Genomic DNA, 24,826 nt, shown 5'->3' with positions numbered 1-24,826 from the left:
AATTTTGAATTAAGAAAAATAACTTGGTAAACTTTATTTTACCATAAGGAAATACATTTCATCTTGGGAATATCAGCAGAAAAGACAGATAAGTAGGCAAAAGAGTAAACTGAAAATAACCTCTCTTCCATCTTTCAGAGATCACCACTGCCTTCTTTGTGAATATGTAACTAAGCTTTCTATGTGTGTGTGTACATATGGTGTAAATATATATACTGCATATAAATATAAATATGGTTTTGCAATATAGTTTTATTTTTGCAGTCTGGTTTTCCTACCTATCACATAAATACCTGTCTATCATATTTTAATAGTCTAACAATGTTCCATTTTGTGGATTCTCATAATTTATCTAATTCCTGATTCACATATAACTGTTTGGTGTCAACTGTTGATGACATATATCCTTTTCAGGTAAAGTTGACAGTTGGGAACCTGATTAACATTTTTATACCTGCATTCTAATTCTGCTTCTTCTTTTTTGGTGCTGATTCCAAACCAAGAAGAGCTTGTCAGAGCCCCAAACCTAATGTTCAGGAGAAAGAGCTCAGCCAGCCCATCACCCTTGGGTGACAGCGGGCACTGTGAGGGTAAAGAAGGCAGTCTTTAATAAGCTCATTATGTATAGGAAAGAGTCTGGCTGCCGAAATAATGAAGGAATCAAATCAAAGACTTGGAAGTGATGTTTGTTGCCAAGAATTACGGGTCATTCTTTTCTCCGGTCCCCAGTTATTACCTTTAATAGTCTTGGTGCTAATTTGGAATATGGAGGAAAATAAACTATGAGGGTGAGAGAAAGATAGCTAAAGGAGTTCTTTAAGCCTTGTGCGTTACCCATTAATGACAGTGACAGAGCCCCAGGTTATACTTTCTCCCCGAAAATCTTGAGGTTTTAAAAAAAAAAAAACAACCCTATACCATTAATACTGAGATTAGTACAGATAGGTAAACACACCAGATAGTCATGCTGGGTTAAAAAGCTTCAGAGATTCAAAGTCTGTTTTAAGGCATTCAGATCTATCAGCTAAGTTTGGCCAGGCGCTTTCCTTTCCTATTTGGTATCATGACCTAATATTTCTAAAGGAAAGGAGGATGGATTGAATAGTGCAGCGGGCCTGAGCGTTTGCCTGCATTGTGTTTATCTTTAAATAGCTGCCTTGAACAGGTCTTCATGTCTCTTGCCAGAGGCATAATTAGTATCTTTCGCTGGCACAGGCGGGGAAGAGAGTTTGTGTGTGTGCTGCACGCAGCGATTCCCACCATCGCTGTATTTCCTGTCACAAGCCTCGTTATTCTTAATGAGTTCTGTCGTCTTCTCTTTGTTCTGACTATGATTATTAACAGATTAAAAAGAGCTTAATGCAGCAGAGGAGTGGCAGGTTAAGTGATTCTCTTATTTACGGGCACTGCAAACAAGGGGATTCCCAAAAGGGATTCCCGAAACATACACACCTACTCACAATTGATTCTTAGGTCCGTGGTGTCACAGTTCAGTGTCACAGCTCAGCTGGGTGATGGAACCTTCTTGGGGAGAGTTCCTAGTAAACATCTTCACTGTGAGCCGTCGTGAAGCAGTGCTATCCTGTTTTGGGACTGCCTGCCTTTCTGTTTCCCCTGTCTTAAAGAGTCTACTCATCAGCTGTCATTCATTTGCTAATTAATTCAGGAAACCTTTATGAACCATTTTTATATGCTAGATACCTAGAAAACAGAGATTAGACACAGGAAAGCAGTATCAGGTGGTAGGTGAAATGGATGATAAAACCATAAATATGTGAAAACGCCAGGGTAGGGGTGTGTATCACTGGAGAGCAGGAAGGGAAGTCTGTCTTGGCCTGTCTGGGATGCAAAGGAAGTGACATTTGAGCTGCCTCTTGTAAAGTGTATTGGGAACCTTTGTAGAAAGGGGTTTGAGCCGTGAAGGAGTTGTGCAGAACGCCTGCCAAGGCGTTGGTGAGTCTTGGGGTTTACTGGAGTTGAAGCAGGGCAGTTAGGATGTGTGTCAGATTCTGTGGGCCTTGGGCTACGTATTGGGCACCACTGAGGTTCTTCAGCTGCGAGGTGACTTAAGATGATTTTTGCATCTCTGCCATAAATGGATTGAGGTTAGGGAGGCTATCCTAGGGGGTTATTGTAGGAGGACAGGCATAAACCTGGCAGATCCTGGGCAGATGACTTAAATCTCTTTCAGCCTGAGTTTCCTCATCTGTAAAATGGGTATCCAGTGTCTGTAGCACACAGTTACCATGCAGTTAAACCAAGGGTTACAGGCATGAAACAAGCCCGGAATGGTGCCTGAGGTAGTCAACAGAGTACAGTTTACTCTTCTCCAGTGAGTTTAGGCAAAGGAAGCAGAAGAGGATTAGATTTGAGACTTAGGTGTCGAATAGCAGGTAACAGAAGAGACAGCCCACCCCTAGAGTTGTCTCTAAAGACAGTTGCTGGCCTTATAGGCAAGGAGCACATATTTTGATGTAGCACTGGCCTTGGGTATTGAGGAGGGATTCTAAGTAGGGCAAATGCAAAAGCCTGGGGTGATTTTGAGGTCACAGAATGAAAGGGGATTAACCAACTAGAAAGCAATTAAGTAGTCCCCCAATTGCAAGGAACACTATGGCACTGTTAATGAACTTCCTTGAGCAAAAGGGGAATGCGTTACATTACGCAAACTCTTTGGGGAAGAATGCACACTGTCACAGTGGTATGCAACTTCTTTTCATGGTCCCTTCTCAGAGGTTTTGCATCTTAATTTTTGAGAGCAGCAATGATAAAATTATGATCCAAAATGGTATTATCACGGCCTTGAGAGCTTCAGTGGCCACCACCTTTTCTTTTCTCCAAATCATACCAGTCTTGTGTTGCTCATGTTCTTGGTTTTCCCCTAGAGTCTGGGTTACTTGGCTGAGTTCTGCTGAGCAAACAATTTATGTGCTTGGATAGTTTATCAGCCTAGTAATGAAGAAATTTTAAACCTTGGAATTCTTGTGGTCTGAGGAGGGGAAGGATGGATTCCTCTTAATTGCTCTGTGACCTTGATCAGTTGTTCAGACTCCAAGATGGTTTGTTGCGAGGATTGGCCCTGTTCCAGGCCAGCTGGCCTCTGACCACGCTTTGCCCTCTGAAGATAAGCAGGCTCCCTTTCCCTTCCCCTGCTAGTGGTTGCTGGCACATGTTCAGTAGTACTTCCCAGAATCATCTCTGGCCTTCTTGTTACTTTGTAGAGAGGCCCTTAGTATTTCTTGCGCTTTCTGGAATCCATTTAGGGAAAATAGATGGAAAAAAACCTTGAGTGGTGGCAGTGCTGTCTTGTTTGCCAAGCACCTTGCTGGCTGCAGCACTTAAGTCCCTGGTATCCATGTCCCACAGGAAAGATGAGTATTCAGTGCTTCTGTCATGAACTGAGGAAGCTTCACCTGGTTTACAAAGGTTCACACCAGCTTGGGTGGTATTGTGCAGTGGCTGTGGGTTGATGAAGTCAACTTTCCAGCCTGTTTGCCATTCTCAACTTGAAATGATGCCATCATGGTTGACATTACATAGATCGAATACCATAATGGCTGCTGTGTGGTGGGATTTGGGTATTCATTTGAAATAAAGAGTACCAGAGACCTCGTGGCATTTGTGTATTTGTGTATATTTTAATCCACCTGTGCAGAGAAGAACATGGAAAAGGCTATAAGGGGAAGGTTGCAGCTTTTAATTACAAAGATGCTAGATCAGCGAGTGAGTTAAGTTGAGAGGGAAAGTGGTGTTTTGTCCATGGTATTCTCATTGCCAAGTCCTTCATGTTAGGGCTCTTGCAGATAGAACGCCTGCCCTAACGGGGGGAGTTTCCCACATGTAGGAGCAGATAGGTGCACCTAAGTGGTGCACGTGCACTTAGGCTGGTGCTGAGAGCTGTAATCCAGAAGGAGGGATGCTGAGGGAACGACTGGTTCTGCGCCCAGGAGGTCATTACTTCCTGACAAAGACTTTTACATGGCTGAAGGTTTCCAGCACTCACGAGGTGTGACTCTCACTCATTCTGACTGTGGAATTCATTTTGCATTTCTGCACCTCCCCTACACCCGCTCACAATCCACTTGTTTTCCTGTTTGGGAAAGAAGATAGGAAATGCATTGTTCTACCCTGTACAAAGAATGAAAGTCTGACTTCATAGATGTGACTTGTTTTTGTCATTGAACTACGGTTGGCTTAACAGTGTCCTTTAATGTGAGCTACTTAGAGTGTTCTTTCATATTTGACCTCACCACCTTATGGGTCATAGCATTTGTTTTGGCTGAAGACGTGTGTATCAAGACAAATAAGTGACTGACTGCCAGAGCCGAGGTGTCATCCTGGAGCTTTGGATTCAATGGAGAGTATTTTTCAGTGGTTAATATTTCCCAAGTGGATGACACTTGGGAAATCCTGTTGCAAATTCTTCTTCCCTTGTAAGTCGTAACGGCCAGAAGAAGCTACCGTTCAGTGTGTGACAGTTGCCCCATAGTCTGTCAGGGAGGTTTGTGTTTACATGTGTGATGAACGCAGACATCTGCTCTGTCTGGGTCCCTGGTGCCTAGAACAGTGTCTGCCTGGTAAACACACAGTTGTGTCAAAGAGCTACGGTAACTGTTGTGATTGCCTTCTTCTGTGACTTCTCCAGTCTTCTCCGTCTGTTCCCCACCCAGTCGCTACCAGTTTACTTTGAAGTTTGTTGTGTTAATTTAATATGATAGTAGGGGCTGACAATTTTTCATTCTGTTTGTGTATCCTACAGACAAATCATAAGAAATGCCAACTCAGTGGGCCAGCCCCATCTTAATTGGATCAAGCAACTGAATTTGACTCTCCAGCTAAATGACAGTGTGCAGGGAATCCCTTTAGGGTCTTTCCAAAATAGAACCGAGCTATGTTTAGCTTGTTAAGATCAAGAACTGGTTGAGGGAGGGAAGATAATGGGAAGGAGGGCTTGTCTGTGTGCATGATTCATAGAGAAGAATCCAATTTTACAGCAACCACAGCCTAAATTAGAGAAAGCAGGCTTTTGGATTAAAATGATTTCTGTTGTGGTTGTAACATACCACAGTTTGATTTTTGTCCAGATGAAAACATTTGGTTTGCACTTCAGTAAATATTGTAGAGACATTGCCAGCTAATTCTGAAAAGTAATGAAATACGGCTTTGGCAAAGCACACATGCATTCCGTATTCCCCATTCCTCTTATCTGATCCAAGTTCAGATTTTTTTCCACATTTGCTAATGCACTTGAATAATCGGGAAAGAAAAATCTGCATATAATTTTAACAGAAAATTATATATACTAAATACACTGAAAGTCACTGAGTGTAAAGTAATCCTCCCTCTCTCCCCACCCCACATCCACTAACAATATCCTTAACCTTCTATAACATAAATCTTTCATTAATGACTACTCTAAAACCACAGAGTTTGTAAAGGAGAATAAAGTAATCCTCCCTCTCTCCCCACCCCACATCCACTAACAATATCCTTAGCCTTCTATAACATAAATCTTTCATTAATGACTACTCTAAAACCACAGAGTTTGTAAAGGAGAGATATGACGTGATCCCGTGTGATAAGTCAGCCTCTCTCACAGGATGTTTCATGTCATGATCCGGGCTGTGTCTCAATGTGGAGAGTCCATGCTGAGAATGCAAGGGCCTGGCTCTTAATGCAGGATGCTGAGCCCTTTCTGAGCACCCCTTGCTGGTGATTGGCAGCAGGCTACAGGTGAAGAGGAAGGTCTCTTTTTAGGATGAATTTTCAAGTTGTGAAGCTCCTGTCTTCAGCTCTCTCCTTCTTTACATCCTGCAGCTCTGTTCCCCTTTTTCGTGAATGCTGGACCCACAAGGAGCTTTTCAAAAGATTGCCTCATCTGACATGTGGAGGAGAGAGATTGTCCTAATAAATTTTTTAGATATGAAGCTGACTCCTTTTGTGCCAGGATCTATAAGTTGCAACCTATTTTTAATGAAAAACTTAAAAACACACTTTTATTTTCAAATACATCTACTAAACTAACTTTCTGTTGACTTAACATCAATATAATTATGTAATACACGCATTCACCCATTTTATGCTGAGGAATGTGGGGTGATTTTCCCCAGTAATAAATATCCCAGACTCCTGTGTGCCTTGAGAGTTTTAAAAAATCCTTTTCTGCATCTTTTTTGTATCTTACAGATTTTTCCTCCTCTGCACTTAGTTTTAAATTAGATAGTCAAGCTTGTATCTAGGTTAAGAGGAAATAAATACTCTCCGTGTAAGTGTCATAACTAGTTTCTCAGAAGCTTTGTTTCCTTTGCATATTTGAGGTTACTTAGCGATTTTCTAGGTATTATCCTATAACATTTAATGTTTCTCTATTACCTTGATCATTTTCACTTTGGCATTTCTGGTTTTGTCTTAACGAGAAAGAAAGAGAGAAAGAAAGGAAACTGCTTTTGTTTCATTTTGCCAGTGTTGTGGTTTCCCCAGGTCTGGATTCTCTAGGTGTGCTTTCTCCAGCTTGGCCTCTCAGTTACTTTGCAAATGGACGTGCCAGCGGGATTCTTAGAGGGATTTGCAACAGCCACATGGGGGGAAAGCGGTGGAATATGCAGCATTAGGTTCTGTTGGATTTAGTCTCTGGTTCAGTTTCACTACAGGGTTAAAGAAATGTACAGTATGAGGGTGCCCAGCCAAGTTCTGGAGGTCTGTTCCTTCGAGGGGAGATGCGAATGGTTCAAGAGTGCTCCTTTTGGTGGGCAGAGGTAGTCGATGGGTAGTGCTTCTTGGAGGAAGATGCCTAGAGTAGTACGGCCTTATCCAGGCTCGGGACAGTGCTGTCCTTGAGTGGTCACCTGCCCGAGGGGAGAATGGGAGCAGGCCTGAGGCTTGAACCCAGAGCTCTCTTGCCTCTGGTGGTGGTGAGCTGACCTCGCCTGGAATATGTTGAGCTCTACTCCTTTTCCTTCACCGTTCTTCTCTGGGAAGTTTCTTCTGTCCCTTCAGTATAAGAGCTCTCAACGCCGCATCTGGGTTGAGAACCCTTCATTATCTTTTTTTCTTTGCTGATGCTTTACCTTTAGGTCCCGACCCACATGCCATCGCCTGAGTAGAAGCAGAATCACTGTGTAAGTTGAAGGCAATCTGCTTGTTTCCTCTTCTACATGGTTGTGGCCTTTCCCACCTCTAACTTGAGGGCCGGATGCCTCAGAAGGGCTTGGTTTTGTTACATGCTTATGGTTTGAGAGCCAGTTTCTTAGAAACGCCCCTATTCTACAGTGGTCTTCTGTTTCCTATATTAATTTCTCTTATATGAGTCTCTGGCTTTTTAAAAAAACATCTAGCAGCTCACATCTATACATTTACCTTTGCTAAGGAGTTATTAAACCCACTCATAAGATTGGCTGTTTCCTGCTTTTTTTTTTTTTTTTTCTTCCTTTTCTTTTCTTTTTTCTTTTTTTTTTTTTGTGTGTGTGTGTGTTTTGTTTTTGTTTTATGCTTTTTTTGAAGAAATTACCTATATGCTTTCTTTAGGAAAATAACAAAACCTGGATGCTGAGCTGGGAGTGTAGACATTTTCTCTGTTTTAGTTCTTTAGAACATAAACTTAACCAAGTTCACTCTATTCTCTCAACATCTTGAGTGTCAAGAATGTGATATTTGCTTCATGCTGCTTCTCTGACAGCTGAATTTTTAAAAATCCTCAGCAGATTCTGTAAATGGAAGTTAATTCCTTGCTTATTTCTCATGTGTTCCACATGGATTTTTATCTTATTCTTTTTGAAACGTATTTTTGTTAGATCAGATTGCCCTATTTTCACATTGCTCCCAAACAGCCTCAGGTGCAGAGTTTATCACCTTTTCGTCTGAGTGGAGCAACAGGAAGGCCACAAGGGTGACATGTCCCTTTTCCTGAAATACGTTCCCTTAACTCTGCCTTCCCTCCTTCCTCTCCTGGTTCTGCTTCCCTCTGACACTTAGCACAGTAGGCTGTACAGAGATTGCTGCAGGGTCTACATAAAAACCCACTTTTAAAAAATTGAACCTATCTTTCTGATTTCAATCACTATTCAGTGCGTCCAAGATACATCGTAGAAGGGCTGTTCTTCAAAAGAAATTCAGCGTGGATGTTTTGATCTGGAAGGAACTGTTTAACAGCCTCCCTCTACTTTCCAGGAGAGTTAAAACTTCCAAGTCTTCTTCTGTAATCCGATTGATGGCATGTAACATGTTATGTTATTTGCTAGGATGAGATGGATCTATGGTAAACTAATTTGGACATCTTTTGAGTGCTGTAGTTTCTCTTGCTTTTTCTTAAGTAGTAAAAAAGTAATTCTGTCAGTATCATCAATACTGATAGATTTGCCTCTGTAAGTATCCTGTATATACCTGTGAATGGTGATTCCTGAGTGAAAACCAGGGTAATATCTCTGCTTTTCCTGGTTACTCTTGTACTAGTTGTAAAACCATTTAGAACAACAGTGTATATTTTTTTCCAGTGAAAATATGGCTAGATATTTTCTTCTATCCCTCTCTTTTTTTCTTTTAACTCTAAATTCTTTATTTTACTATCTCACTCCTAGATGATTAAATGATTATTTCCCCCGAAGTCGGTGGTAGGTTTATGAACCTTCCTTCTGTTGAGAGCAAGATTCTAAATGCAAACAATCAAGGGTAGCGGGGAAAAAAAAAACCAAAAAAACAAGTGGCATTTGTGAGACAAATTCAGTTCTGTTAGCCACAGAAGGGTCTTTTTGCTACTTACGTCCCTCTGGAGTTTCATTTTCACCTGGTGGTGTGATCCACAGGACTTTTGGGATTTTTGAATGTTGGTGGGCCATGGGACGACTGGGATGGAGGAAGGTATCCGTTTAGTCTTTCCTTTTTGGGGAGACGGGCATTTGGTTTGCCATCTCAGCTCCCGGTATTGCTCCTTCATTTCTGTTTCTTGGTCTCAGAGCATGTAGTTCCAAAGCTGGACAGGAATGGTTTCCACATAGGAAGGAGAGTAAATTGTCTTTTCATTGTCATTACTGGAGTCTTAGCTCATTCGTAGGAACGTAGGAAAGAGAAGAAATGAATTTCATATTTATTAGTTCTCCTCAGTAGTTGCTTTCCCAAAAATACTGAATAGGAAAGCAGATCGATGCGGGGATTATCTTTAGACTTTGGCAACCTCTGATCTCAAATGTTACCAATGGCTTAACTGTTTCTCCTTCTCAGTTGCCTTTGTTGATAAGGAAGCACTATATTGTGCTTCTTTGTAATATTGAGCTCATTCTTGATAAACTTATTCTTATAATTATTGAACTTTTTGTTATTGTTCTGTCTTACATTCAGAATGAAAACATTTAAGGATGGGGAGATTAAAATATATGAGGTGGGAGGAATGTGAGTTCTGTGAGGAGGTTTATTTATTCATTTTTTTGGTTTGGTTTGGTTTTTGGTAATTTTACGTCCTGTTAACCTAATTATAATATCAGTGTTGCTTCCAAATACATCAGGAGTTCTGGGAATCCATGTCGACCCTATAGAAGGAAATGTTACATTCTGTTTTTACTTCTTGTTTCTCTATATTTGTCTTTCATTTTTAGTCTTTTAATTTAAGTGCCTACCCTAGTCACTCTTCATCAAAGAGTGTGAGTCCATATTTTTATTTGCTTACATATTCTTGCTCAATTCAGTCCTTGGTGGTGTTTTTTGTTTCCCCTCCAGAATGATTCAGATGAGATTTTTTAAAGTTTTGATTTATTATGTTTGGTAAATGGCATCATCCCTCAGGCGGGGGAAGGGGGTTGCCTGAAATCTTTTTAAAGGACACAGATGGAGTTGAGTTTCCTGGGGGGTTATTTGAAAAATAAACTCAAAAAGGCAGTAGAGATGAATGGCTTTGTTTTATCTGCTGGGTCATGAGGATTTAGGTTTGTGACTTCATAAATGTCTTGATTGTGGTTCCTTCTGGAAGGGGTGAAGGCCAAGGCTTGGGTTTATGAGCTGTTTTTCTTAACCCACCAGGTTCTCCTGCGCTGCCCAACAGCATGGTATATTTCGGAAGCTCTCAGGACGAGGAGGATGTTGAGGAGGAAGATGATGAGACAGAAGACGTCAAAACAACCACCAACAATGCTTCATCTTCATGCCAGTCAACCCCTAGGAAAGGGAAAACCCACAAGCACGTTCACAATGGGCATGGTAGGTCCTCTGCTAATTTGGGTAAAGAAAGATAAAATCCAAAGCTTTGGGTGACAGAGGTGTAAGAGAACGTTTGTTCAGAAGAGGAGGGATGAAGGTTATATAGCTGATGGTGACAAAGCTGGTTCTGGAGAGTTCTCCAAGTGCCAGACATATTACGGACAAAGAAATTATTAGTGCGACAAAGTCCAGTCCAGAGTATTCTAGATCGTTCCAATGAGAATAGATATTCTTATTTTGTGGAGATCCGCTGTGATAAATTCCATAAGAGCTGTAGATAATAGGACTCAGAAGAGGAGGAGATCTCGTCTAAATGGGGATGGTCAAGATGATTTCGAGGAAAACTTTTGTGATCAACTTTTAATTATTATTGTGATTTTGGCAGGTGGATATAGTATAGAAAGAAAATTATTCTTCATATGGAATTAAGAAAATGCACAAGTATTATGAAGTAGTCTGATTTTCCCTGTGTGTAGGAAAGGATAAAAGGCAGGAAAAAAACGTTGGGCGCCAGAGGGAAATTCATTTTGTTTGAAAAAGTTGCCTATAGAACATTCCTAGTGTTTTCTCAGTAGGGAAGTGACTTACTGGAGTTGTGCTGTGAAGACGTTCAGCTAGCATCAGTGATGAGGGTTCAGCAAGGGCTTGAAGGTGAAGAAATGTGTTGGGTTGTACGTATAGGCAGTTACCTCACCAAAGGTAACGAGACCACAGGTTGGCGTTGGCGGTACCCACAGGAGCGTGTACTGTAAGTATAAAAAGGAAGGGGTGGGTACAGAGTAACTGGAAAAGCATGGGGTAGGGGAAAGGAGGTAAGAAAAGAGGACAGAAAAGTAGAGGGGAGAGAGGAGAATAGGGGCCAGGCAGTTTTAGGCTGCGCTCCTGCCAGCTACTCCACTGGACATATTTTATTTAGGACTCTCCTAAGAGACCCTGTTTACAAACAGCAGAAAGTCAGTGCTCTCTGTACATGATTGAGGCAAAGGAAAATTCCTTGTTTTTTTCTCTTAGAGCCTGTGCTTTTCTGGATTCAAGGGGAAGAAGAGGCTCAGGATAGGTGTAGCTTTGACATGATGGAAATCTGTGTCTAGCTTTCATTATTGTTAGCATTTCTGCCTTGTCAACGTTATGATTGTTCAGCTCTCCCGCCTCTTGCTTACGGCTTTGTTTAGGTGGCATATAGGCGCAGTAGAGGACGTGACCCCTTTTTAAGGACTTGCAGTTTAATTGGGGAGAAGTGGCTAATACAAAGTGGTAAATACATTTTAACCTTTCAGGAAAGAAGTTGTTGCCTCTAGCTATATGGTCATCAGGGACTCTGGTTTGGAAAACAGATACAGGTGTGTAGATGCTGTTTCCAGGAAGGAACAACATGAACTATGGAATGGGGAATGTTGCCTGATTGTGGGATGGTGGTATGTTGTCCACCAGGGTTGGGGGGTGGACTTTGGGCTGATGTGGAAGAACAGGAGAGGGTCAATTACATATGCCTTGCCAGGCAGGAGGAAGAATGCTAATACAGAGAATAGGGGACTATTGATGGTTTTAGAGGTGGAAATAAGGTGAAATAGGTCAAGTTCAGAATAATTCCTCTGGCAGCAAAGTCTGACATAAAAGGAAAAATGATTCCCTCCAGGGAACAGCTGATGAGAACTTGGACTTGAGAACATAGAACTTATAACAGCTTTTAACAAGGGCATGGAGAGTCAGAGTTGAAGGAACTAGGTAGGGGTTTGACTTGGGGGTGTTTAGGAATTTTATTGTCTGTTGAGTTTGTGGTGATGGTGAAAGACAGTGGAACTACAGCCAGTAAACTGGAGATTTATCATCATGGAGCTGCTGGTTAGAGCTCTCAGAGTGGATGAAATTTCTGAGATAGAAGGAGACTTCTGGAATTTTTTTTTTTTTAATCTAGAGAAGGAATTTGATTTTCCAGTATTGGGGGGGTTTAATAGAGAATCGAGGAAATAAATATGAACAAAACATGAAATGACACCCAGAGTTCTGTATGTTCATATGATAGAAATCCATTTCCCATCAGTATCGTATCAGGTTGGTTCTTAAGATGGTTGTTTTTCACCCGCTTACTGTGACTGGGCAGGTGAATTCATCTATCTTGTTAATCAGTTGAATGAATCCCAGGTGTACTTCTGCAGTGTGGTTGGGTCCCCAACTTCTGTCTTTTTCCAGGATGAGCTTGTTGAAGACACTTAGGGGTCATTAGATGATTTTCGCATAGATTCAACTTCTGATGTTAAAATTCACTGTCTTTCATGTGCATGGGTCTTCAGTTCTCCTTTCGCAGGAGCTGTGTCTGGGGTGACTACATGAAGGGGCAGTGCATATCTGCACGTTACATTATTACATTATTAGGGGATAGAGTGGGAGTAGAGGAATTGGAGTTCTCACCTAAGGGAAGAGGGTAACAATTCTGCATTGACTACTGTCGTTGTCATTAGGAGTCAAGAAAAACTGTATGTAGATGTGTGTATGTACACAAACTTATAATTTTTGAAAATGTTATATGTGATTTGACTATTAAACTGTTAATGTTTGAATGAGGACAATAGTGTGGTGATTGAAGGGAGTTTATAATGTTCTTTTTTAGGGATTTGCTTGTTAATTCCAGAAACACTGTAAGGTTCTTTTTATGTACCGATAAATGTTAATGTCTTGGTTGGGGTCTGCAGAGAATAGTGCGAGTCAGTGGCTCCAGTGTGGGAGGGCTGGGTGGAAGTGGCGGGGGCGTGTCTTGGGTGAGAAACCCTCGTGCCCCCGTGCCCCGCTTCCTGCCTTCCCCCTGAGTCTGTGCTCTTGCTCTCCCTCATCATCCTTCCTTCCTGCCTGAGTCTTCTAGAGTATTGTCTTGCTCTGTCCTGCACAAAGGAGTTACAGCAGAAGAGAGGAACATTGGAAGCACACCAAAACCAGCTGGGCTTCACCAGGGCCATTATCTGCTAATTCTATTAACTAAGTTGCCTGCATCTCTACTTCTGCTGCACTGTGCTTTCTTGATTATCGGTCCAATTTATGTTTTATTTTTTATTGTATTCAGTTATTGTGTGTAAAAATGTGCTGTAGGGGCTGGCTGGTTAGTTAGCTCACTCTGTGGTGCTGATAACACCAAGGGTTTGGATCCCTGTAGGAACCAGCCACCACCCCCAAAGAAAGTGTGCTGTAGTCTAATTTGTTTTGTTTATTTCCCAGCAAGTGAAGCTCTGTGATTTTTGGCAGTTAGAGCACCTGGCTAATAGCTTTAGTTCAAATGAGGTCATCTGTGATCAGCCCAATCTCCAACCTCCCCAGCCTCTGCCTTTTTGATCATGTCAGTATTTGAGCTGAGAAAAGGTTGGCTGCAGTTTCAAAGGGTTGCCTTTGGATTCAAGTCCAGCAGAGTCCCAGAACCCCCAGGGCTGTGCAGATTCTCTCTGCTGTCCCACACCTAAACTTGGGGGGAGGTGTGTTGGGGAGACAATTGCAGGCCCAATGAGATCTTTGTGTTTGGGTCTCTTGAAGACTCTGGTCCTTTCTGCCATCCCATACTGTTAGCAAAGTCCCCAGCCTCATCCCTGCTGAGGCTGTCAGTTTGTCATAGGTCTGCCCATTCCCAGACCAGGCATTTCCCTCTGGAATTCAGCAGCCCCATAGAAACATTTGAATTTTGTCTGAGTTTTTCTTGTTGCTGAGGGTAGGCATGAATAGCTTTCACGTCCTTTTTTATGTTCTAAACAAACCTAGTCAGTAAAATTCATTTCCTATGGGGTGTTCGAAAGACCAAACAAACAGACACAAGCACCAAACCAACTCCAGTATATTTCCTGCAAAATTACTTTGTGAGTTTTCTGCAAATTTTAATGCCTGTGTTAGGAAAGTTTTTATGTTACATGTTCCTGGAATTGCTGTATTTGTAGAGGGTTTGGAAGGGAGCTCCGGAGTTCATTTCACTGGGGAAAGTGCTGAAACATAAATCGTAGAATCTTCGAGGGCAGGATTTTGCCATATTAACCATGGTGAAGTTGTAGAGGGTTTGGAAGGGAGCTCCGGAGTTCATTTCACTGGGGAAAGTGCTGAAACATAATCGTAGAATCTTCGAGGGCAGGATTTTGCCATATTAACCATGGTGAACCATATTATCCATCTATGGAGGTTTATGGAGTTAATTTTTCTGTCAGAGATAAATGTTAACCTCTGTGCATGTGAGAAACGTGTGTCAGACCCTGTGCTGATTTAAGTACCCTGGAAGATAACACAGATGAGCAAGGCATATAAGGCTCTACCCTTAAAGGGCTAATTAATTAATTCTGGCAAACCCACCAGGAATGCCCTAAGAAACTGAGGCTGTCTCCATGTGCTTCACAGAGGCTTTATACCAGCCCTTGTCACTTTGTGTTTCTCACACACTCTCTTCCTGGCACATGTCTTCTGGCGTTTCTGTCCCTCTTCTGTCCTGCTACTTGTCTTCTGTTTTGTAACCCCACCCCCCATATCCCTCTATGAAGGACAGTTGGCTGTAAGCAGCTGAGATATTCCACTGATCTTTTGGGCTCCATTAAAAATGGCGTTTCGTACGGTGCGCTCACTGGCTGAGCGCGGTGTGGGCGACCCCACACCAAGGCTTGCGATCCCCTTACCGGTCACGAAAAAAGACCAAAAAAAAAAAAAAAAGGCATTTCGTAGTTTTTGTGTATGTTTATGGTATTGTGGATTCGTTTTTCCGTTTCAGGCATCTGAATACCAAGTCTTTTGTAAAGTCACATGAAAAGAAAATGCACCGTGAGTCTTTACTGTTAGGTAATTATTTAATGCAAAGATCTCCACGTGTTCTTTCTCTCCCTTCCTTTCTGAAGGGAAGGGCACTAGTGGCTGAAGTGGAAGGGTTATACTGTGGTCACGTTTGCATTTTGGATAGATGAATTAGGATCACATTTTGAAGGACAGGTTGGGGTGGGGACAGCCTAGAGGCAAAAGACTTTAAGGGATTTCTATACTAATTTTTGCATATTTCGAGGATTTAATCAAAAGATGTCATCGGCCTGAAGTTGAGAAGTCACATTAGAGATTGTAGACACCTTAGGAGTGGTTTGGTGTCTGTGGACATATAGGTGATTGGAAATGTAGGTCTTCCGTCAATCTGCAGTGTTCTGTGGGTGACACTGATGGGGATTAATGACTTAAGTAAGTTAAAGTTTGTTCTTGAGCCATACTGTTCTATACCGAATTTGTTTGGTGTGCCTTTGACCTTCTGAATTGATAATAAAACTGGGAAGAGGCACTTGAGAGCATAGCATGCAGTCTTCAGACTCTGAGCCACCTGGCTTTGAATTTGGCCTTTACCAGATGCTGGCTGTCTGCCTCTGAGCAAGTTGTTTCATATTTTCAGCCTCCAGCTCCTCATCCATGAGGTGTAGGGATTAAGTGAGATGATTGTGTAGACACTCCAGAGTTGAGTTAAACCATGTGTGTAGACGTATGCATCACTGGTGGTTGGTTTTTCTCATTGTGTTTTAGAGGTTGGTCTCTCAGATACCTGTTCACTTGTGTGAGTTTGCACTTGAGGGTTGTTCTCCATGAATGATGATAAAAACACTGTAGTTTTCAGAGTGTGTACACCTGCGTTATCTCTCAATTCCATCTCCTGTGAGGGGGTCACTAGGAGTTGGTCATGGATGGTGGTGTTCCTGCGTTACAGCTAATGAGGTAGAGTATCTGCCTGATGTCTTGCATCTATCACCAAAAGTGGCAGATTGCAGCTAAGAGTCAGGGTTTTGAAAGGCCTCTTGCAGTGGTCTTGCCTGTGCACTTTTCTGTTGTAAGGATGAAAGCTTGGACCGTTTTGCTTTGTGTCAGGCAGAGCCTGGGTTGTGATGGTGGAGATCTCTCTCAAATCTGATAGACAGTGTCAGGTAGCCAGCTCCACAAGCACTGCCTGGGACACACAGCCCTGCTTAATGTCCTTGGAAGCTAATAGTAACAATCCACAGGATGGCAGTGCTTCCTTAAGAAACCAGAGGAGAATGGGTTGAACCAAGCTTAAATGTCCTGGGTCTATTTTGCATCTACTTTATAGAAAGAAGGTAGACGAGGGCCGAGCCCGTGGCACACTCGGGAGAGTGCCGCACTGGGAGCGCAGCGACGCTCCCGCCGCGGGTTCGGATCCTATATAGGAATGGCAGGTGCGTTCACTGGCTGAGCGCAGTGTAGGCGAAACCACACCAAGGGTTGCGATCCCCTTACCGGTCACGAAAAAGACAAAAAAAAAAGAAAGAAGGTAGACGAAAAGGAAACAGTCTGACGTCAGCGATTTATTAAAGCAAGCACTAGTGAGGCTTGGGAGTAAGTCTTCAGGCAGGAGGCACTAGCTGTTAATGTAAAGATATTTCTTTTTTTTTTTTCTTCCTTTTTTTGGTGGCTGGTCAGCGCAGGGATCTGAACCCCTGATCTTGTTATTTTAACACTGTGGTCTAACCACCTGAGCTAAACTGGCCAGCCATGTAAAGATATTCCTGAAGTTAATATTTTTAGCAGTAAAGAAGGGCGTTATTGATATAAGAAGTTTGTCATCCAAAATTGGTAAAACTAAAATGTAGTGTTCTTTGAAAATTAAATATTCAGCTGTAGAATATTTTCATGTCCAACATTGCTCCTTCCCAACCATTTCTAGATAATTAAAATTATACTAAGATAACAAGTTGCGCAGTATGCACATTTGTGGTGTCCTTTTTGTCTACTCAGTTCTTACCAAAGTCTTTATCATCAAAATAATCACCAGGAATTTAGTTTCATGCCACCCCCTACCCCCTCTCTGGCCCTTTAAGCTGCTAATTAGCTATGTATTCCTGGATAAGGCATTTATTTAGTTTCTCTGATTCTTAATTTCCACTTCTGTGAAATGAGCAGGATGCAGTACATTTGCATTCATTTGTGTGTTCATTGATAATTCTAGAATAAAGACACAATTACTGAGGGTGTCCCGTGTACAGCAACAGCACCCTTGAGATCTCGTGGGGTGGTTGATGGCCATTGCCAGGTGTTCTAGGGAAATTACTTTTCCAAGATCACCTGTTTAGGTGAAGGTCCATGGCTAAACTTGTCTCTGTAATCCATTCTTTTTTCCCTGAGACAGTAGTGCCTTTTACAGATTAAAACACTTATTTCCCACGTTGTTTCAATCCCTTCACGTTCCTGTCTATGCTTTTTCTTACTTCTCTTATAACCTATAGAAAAATTGGTGTACAGTTGTGCACTCTGTAATCAAAGTATAAGTTGCAGAATGTCGGCAATAAACCCCAGGACTTCAGTGGTTTACACCAGAGTCTTCTAAAGTGGGCAGGCTGGAATCACTAAGAGCTATGTTTTCATGTTTAGTAAATGTAGCAGTCCCTCTGTATCCGCAGGGGATTGCTTCCAGAACCCCTGAAATCTGAGGGTGTTCCAAAATCCACAGATGTTCAAGTTCTCGATGTAAAATAGTGTAGTATTTGAATATAACCTATGCGTATCCTTCCGTATACTTTGTTATCTCTGGATTACTTGTACCTAATACAGTATAAATCCTATGTAAATACTTGTATTTTTAAAAATTGCTGTATTGTAATTTTTTACTGTTTTTTTTTTTCCTCCCCTGAATATTTTTGATCCGTGGTTGGTTGGAAATGTGGGTGCAGAATCCATGGATAGGGAGGGCTAACTGTACAGCTCAAAATGTTGGCAAATTCCCATGGCGGCTAAAAGTTCTTTCCTGCTAAGCTTAACCAAGGTCCATTTCTTTGTAAATTAAGAGCAAAATTCCTAGAATTTCCTCATAATGGGATTTCAATATTGATACCCATCAGTAACAAAAGGGGATATTTTTAAAAATAATATAGCAAAAATGAAACATATATTCCTAAAGAGGGTTCACTTGCAGTAGAAAGTCTCTATGGGAGGACAGGAGGTACCTAGTCTGTTGGCATGGTGTTGTGCCAGTTATTTTATCTTTAAAGAACCTGGATAGGGGTTAGGTGATTGTGCATATGAGAAAATGCTAGGCCTAGGCTTACCTGGACTTGGGCCTGCCGCTGGCATTTCCACTGCACCTGATTTGGCCTGAGGCGTGAAGTACCCCGAGCTACTCATGACTGTTTCCTTTGTCTGGGATTCAGAGGAGGCCTTCAGATTCAGAGCATTATAAACTCTCTCCCGAGGACACCTGCAGAGCTCCAAGCTTGATTAGATTCTCAAAGCGCTGGTGCCTAATTGCCTCCTAGTGAACAGTGGGTGGCTGTTGGAGAGTACTGGAGCCATACAGGTGAGCAGAAGCAATGCAGGTGGGCAGTGTGATTGCTGCCACCAGGGCCCTGTGGTGTTACACCTGTGCCTGTGGGAAGCCATGATGCTGTCCTGCTTCCTGCACAGGTTGGGAATAGTGTGTGAACAAGATGCGGACGCTCCCTTCTCTGCCTGTGCCTTAGTTTTACTCCTTCATTTAGCAAAATTTGAAATGCAGAGACAGATGATCTCTGTTTCCTTTTGGTTTCTGACTTGGATGAAGAAGGTGCGAGTGTTCAGAAAGGTTTTCTAACAGGAGGAGCCTGGATGAGGGCATAATAATTGTGTGGCCAAGCATCTCCTCGGAATTGTTGACTTTTGCACAAGGAAAGGGGAGAGCAAGCTGCTCTTTGACGACTTCTTCATTGCAGAGTATTTCTCTTGTCACATGCTGGTGATGTTGAATCATGTCAGGAAGTCCAGCAACATCTGTGTCCCTCCCCAGAGGGATCACCCCCACTGAAATGTGAGCAGATCAATGCACAGAAAACAAAGCATGGAAAACTGTATTATTTACGTAGCTTTGGCCAAAATTCTGATTGGGTTGCATATCCAGGATTATTTCAGCTGTGTTAGTTCGAATCTAGAACCCAAACCGCTGATGGTGTCCTGCTTTATTTTGTTTCCCTCCAAACAGCAGGAGAGCGGCTCAGGGCGGGGAGCCAGGACACCTGGACTCATGGAAGAAGGCAACAAGAGAGAGCACACAGCCTCGGGGACACCCCTGGCACTACGCTGCAGTCAGGGTCTGCTGGGGCCTCTCTGTGACAGCACTCTTCTCCCTTGGAGTCAGAGCCCTGACCTCAGTAGTCTGTCACAAGAGCCTCATATCCCCAGGCAGATGTTTAGTTTTGCAAACATGACACAGGACTCTAATGTTCTCATTTATAATCCAGTGAACATCCTAATGGAAATGGATTTGTTTATTAAAATACATAATCTGAACTGACTTGTACGGCATCACATGAGCTTTTAACCTTGGGTTAACTCTCAGGGTAATAATAACAATGCCTCCAGCAATTTCTATTTCTGATAGCTCATCAGAGTTTCCAAAATGCTCTTACATACACAGAACCTCAGATGATCCTAACAATTGAGCCCTTAGGTAATCGCTATTTGGAAACAACACAATCAAAACACTGCTTTGTGGGTATTTATATTACAAGTTGGTATTTGAAATGCCTTAGTTTTTGTAAAGTGCTCACAATTGGTTATTTTTTCCAGTGGTGTAAGTGAGGTAGATGAGAGGAATTAATACATTAACTTGGGATGAATTTGGCTTTGGCTTGTAGCTCCATGTTGTCATTGTGGTGAGTCCTTTTTATCCTTTGTGGAGGAGAACTTGGTGAAAGTTCATTGCTTAAATAGCCGCATGTTGTGTATTCTTCAAATGCTTTTCTTTTTTTTTTTTCCCTCTTAACCAAAAAAATGGAATAGTAGAGACTGTTGTTTCTTTTCCTGAAGAGGGATATTTCTCAGAAGACTTTTTAAACAACATGTCATTGGATTCCCAGCTGGAATGATTTAATTGCTTTTGGATTCACACCGGGGGCATGTTGTGTAAAGGCCAAAAAGCAATCATTTGGACGAGTTTACTACCTTTCTGCTGTGTGGTTGCTGTCGAGGTGCATTGAGCCCTCTCTTTGTCTGGAGTGGGGGTTAGGGGGTGCAGTGAGGCCAGAGTTCACCACAGCCATGATCAGTGAGGAGACGCTGACATATGCTTTTTTCTCGAATTGCTTTTTTTCCTCCCAAATTTTATGGGATATCATCTGCACCTTTTTAAAAACCTCTGGCAGCTCAGATTTTCCTCTTGAAGCAAGTGGATATCCCGAAAAGTTGGAATATGGTATGGAAGCTTACTTTTCTAAGAGCAGCAGTAGTAGTAGTCTCAGGTTATAAAGTGTGTGTTCCTAACCATCCCCTTACACATTTGTGGCAGTGTTGTTAGAAGCTGCTCGGCATAATGGTTCAGAACACTATTCTTACACCAACCCACTCACGACTTAAATCTTAGGAAATCTTTTTGTGTTGTAATTTTCTTATTTTTAAAGAAGAGATCACAGGAGTAAATTTTTCAGAGGTTTTGGTGAGAACTAAATGAATTAGTATGTTGGAACAGTTCATGGCTTGGTAGAATGCACGTGTGATAGAAAAGATCTGGAAGTTTGGAACAGCCTTATAGTTGCTAAGAGAATCCCAGAAATTTCATATGTCTCAAATGCCTGGCACGTAATGAGGGCTAAGAGCGAACTACGACCACTGAGTGTTGTGGCACTGGAAACTTTACCAGGACTGTTTGGGGAACTGTTTCTGTGTAGAAGATCTCCAGTAATTCCTGACTATCAGTATAATCATCGGATCCCTATTTCTTCTCATTTTCCAAAAGTATTTGATCCACTGGTGCATGTAGGACCATTGGGATACACATATACACTTAGGACAACTGGCCTGGGCCCCCGTTATTATTAGTGTGGGGACGTTATAGCACCACCATTATACCTATTTCTGTGACTGCTGATTAGGAGATGCACCTGCTGGTGGAAGAGAAGCTCCTGGCTGTGGCGCCTCCTCCTCACCTGGTGTCATTAGGCCAGTTATTTAGCCTCTTTAAGCCTCAGTTTCCTCCTTTGTAAATCAATATTAATACTAGACTCAAAAAGCTGTTAGGACTAGGGCAGGATAGGGGATGGGGAGTGACCACCACTAACAGGTATGGGATTTCTTTTTGGGTTCATTAGGCCAGTTATTTAGCCTCTTTAAGCCTCAGTTTCCTCCTTTGTAAATCAATATTAACACTAGACTCAAAAAGCTGTTAGGACTAGGGCAGGATAGGGGATGGGGAGTGACCACCACTAACAGGTATGGGATTTCTTTTTGGGTTAATGAAAACATTTTAAACTTTACACTGTGGTAATGGTTGCACAACTCTGTGAATATGCTAAAATCCATTGAATTTAAATGATAGCTTATTAAAGATGTAAAATGAAAATCTGTTGGGACTCAATGAGGTGACAGATGTACTTTAGTACAGTCCCTGGCACTTGGTGAGTTCTCAAAAATGTGAAAGGCGGGTGGCTACTATTCGTTTTACTGACCTTGTGCCCAGAGCTCTCCTCTTAAGGATTGTAGTACCCCTGCAGATCTAAACAAATTAAATGTATTTGCTTTTCAGGATCTATAGTAAATTTTGTGGTGTGTAATTGGCTGGGATAAGTTTGTATTATACAGATGGTACATTGGGTCACTGAGCTGTTCACAGACTGCTCAGTATTTGTTAATTTCAATTATATTAATCTAGTCTGTCTTATGTAAGGGGACCTTTAGTCAGTCAGGAAGTTTGCTGTTCCCAGTGACTGTAAAAGGTTCATACGGGATTTTTGAAAGTGGTTTGTTACATGAGTGGAAGAGGTTGGGTAGAGGTGCCTGTGATTGATAGATGAGAGAACTCAAGTTGTTTATTTGAGGAGTCTTTTTTGAATTGTCCCTATTACAATGCAAAGATTTCTGTATTTAGTTTTTCTTTACTAATATTTTTATTCTGGAAATTACCAATTCTCCTGTAATTGGTTCAATGAATTGAGTAGTTGGGGCGTGTTCCGATAACTCACATGCACGTTTTCAAGACGTCTTTGTCCCAGGGTGTCGTGCGCAGTTACGCATTCCTGTTCACATGCAAAGGTGGGCCAGAATTCTCATCATTTACTTCAGATGTGGTTGGCCTTCTAGAATTCACTATCTTTTAATATAGGGTTTTATGAAACCCCGAACTGCAAAAACACTTTATTCCCCTGTTCTTCAAGAGTTAAGGCCTGTCCCCTTCCAAGTATTTGTTCTGTGCTCTTGTTTCTTGGGAGTGATAGTAAAGCATGAGACCTCCAGACCCACTGCCCGTTCCCCCAAAAGGCCATTTGCCCGGCTGTCCCTCCCACGGCCCCCTCTGGGACGCCAGAGGATGCAGACAGCTTAGGAGCAGCAGGGCACACACAGGCTGCGGGGCTGGTCGTCATCAGGTTATCAGTTCTTTCCTCAGCTCCTTTGAGGGCCGAGAGGGCCAGAAACCATTTTTCAATGACAAAAAACATTCATCCTGATTTATGGTCTTTCTGTTGCCCTGGCCTTTATATTCTCATAAAAGTCTTATGGCCTTTTAAATTTTAGTGTCATAAGTTATCAGAAACATATGTAAGAAGCATGTTTAAATTTTAGATGCAGTCACGTGCCACATAATGACATTCCAGTCAGTGATGGACCACATGGAAGATGGTGTTCCCATAAGATTATGATACTATATTTCTACTGCAACTTTTCTGTGTTTAGATACACAACTACTTACATTGTGTTACAACTACCTACAGTATACAGTAACATGCTGACAGGTTTGTAGCTTAGGAGCCATAGGCCTAGGGGTGTAGTAGGCGACACCTTTTAAGTTTGTGTAAGTGCACTCTGTGATGTTCACACACAACGAAAGTGCCTCGTGGTGCATTTCTCAGAACGTATATCCCTGTCGTTAAGTGACTTGACTTTATATCCAAGTCTCTTATTTTATATCATTGCACATAATGTATTCACATTTTTGGATCTTGGGATAGTGGCAACCAAATTGTAACTGGAAAAAATATATACTATGACTGAAGAAATTATGTTTTCTATAGAAAAAGGAAGAAAATGGAATTGGCTTTAAAATTTCTGTTTACCAATTTATTTCCTATTATAATATTAATCAAAGTGAGAGAGATCTCACTGTAAAAGTTCCAGAAGAGTTTCGCAAACACTCTGTGAACCAGTAGAACGAGCTCATGATGCTGCGTTTGGGGTGCACCAAGGCCGCGGTGGAGGTTCCGTCTGTTGCGTTTCAGCTTGATGTTTGATTCCAGCGTACGTGAGCTGCTTGCTAGCTGGGAGGTTATAGTGGGGCTTCTGCTCACCTAATCTATGTCCTTGCAGTTTTGCTTACTTACTTTTACTCGGGGATGCTGTAGCTAAATTAGTGGAGCCGTTTGGCACAGGGCAAACCGGGTTACAGCACTCTCACAAGCTGCATTAAAGTCCTTTTGAACTGTTGGCACCAGTTGGCAGACATTCCATTGTTTGCAGACAATAGTGATTCAAATTTGAACTGGTTCCAGGGAGCAAGCACGGCATTTGTACAGTAACAAGGATTTAATGCCAGCCAGTTGATGGAGTTTGTGTCCTGCCCAAGTCGGGATGCCTTGTAATGACACGCAGCTTACATTGAAATATCTGGCTGGAAATCAGAAAGTTGCTGTGGATCTGTTTTCCTTTCCATAACACGTTTCTTCTTTATTTACGGTGATTCTTTTTACCCGCTTCCATTTATTTTGGGGGCGAGGTGGGGACAGGGGAGAGGGTCTTTTAATTTGGGGGTTCATTCGGCCCAGTCTTTCCTTCTCACACTTTATTTCCGTGCTAGCCAGCAGTTCACCCCAGCTTTCAGTGATGGCTGTTGTCCATGTTTCTCTTTCAGGAGGTTAGGGCTTCAGAACCATTTTAGCTCAGGTCAGACCCTGGGTAACCCCAGGATATCATACAACTTTCATCAGATGCCAAGTAATGACTCCTCTTTCCTACTCACCTAATGAAAAACATCAGGCTGACCTCCTGGTGTCTGGATGAGGTGCCTTTATTAGCACGAATAATTAGCAACCTAGGGGTGTCTGGTTGTGGGAGGGGCGTGGAGACAGGCCGGAGTGGATTGCTGGCTTCCTCTCCTCTCTTGAAAAGGAATGATTCTTTTTAAATGTGGGTCTCTCCTTCACCAATGCAGCAAGAGCTTTTAAGAAGGTCACCCTTCTTATATTCATATAACTCCTTTATTTGAAGAACACAAAGCATTCTATATACTTTATTTAAAATACTTCAGCCGGTCCTGGAGGGCAGATAAGAGGGAGCAGCTGGTTTGCAGTTCAGGGAATTAGGGCACAGATGTGTTTGGTGAGCTGGGGAGCTCGAAATCAAAACCAAGAGTCCATGAATGTAGTGAGTGAGGGTTTCAAAGACCTTTATGATCGCCTTTTCATAAACTGCCTTGAGGGTCTCACCCTGGAAGCTTGTCTAAATGTACGAATGCAGCTCAGAGGGAATGCTGTTTAGGACCAGCTCCCTGCAGCTGAGATTGTGAATTCCTCCTTAGAAAGTATCTCTGCCTTTCCAACGGTTGCAGGGTTGCTGTTCAAGATGTTTCTAAAGTAACTACACTTGTCCATTTATTTTTCATCCCTCATTGGGAGCAAATCTTATCTTTTCAGGATGAAGTGACTCTAAATCAAAATACCAGCCTTTGGATTTAACGATTTTGCTGGCTGTGGTGTGA

General features: G+C 42.2%; 1 protein-coding gene across 3 annotated transcripts in view; it reads left to right on the top strand.

Moving 5' to 3' along the window:
- JARID2 (jumonji, AT rich interactive domain 2) overlaps positions 1–24,826 on the top strand; it is a 270,823-nt gene that overhangs the window by 201,932 nt on the left and 44,065 nt on the right. For all 3 annotated transcript variants that reach the window (XM_008584905.1, XM_008584907.1, XM_008584906.1), the window contains one exon: positions 10,006–10,182. In XM_008584905.1, the coding sequence (XP_008583127.1) occupies positions 10,006–10,182 (177 nt within the window). The remainder of the gene's footprint in view (positions 1–10,005; positions 10,183–24,826) is intronic.

The sequence above is a fragment of the Galeopterus variegatus genome, unplaced genomic scaffold, assembly GCF_000696425.1.
Source record: "Galeopterus variegatus unplaced genomic scaffold, G_variegatus-3.0.2 Scaffold3402, whole genome shotgun sequence".
NCBI classification, from domain to species: domain Eukaryota; kingdom Metazoa; phylum Chordata; class Mammalia; order Dermoptera; family Cynocephalidae; genus Galeopterus; species Galeopterus variegatus.
The sequence above is the reverse complement of the archived record's forward strand: the minus strand, read 5'-3'. Positions and strand labels throughout refer to the sequence as shown.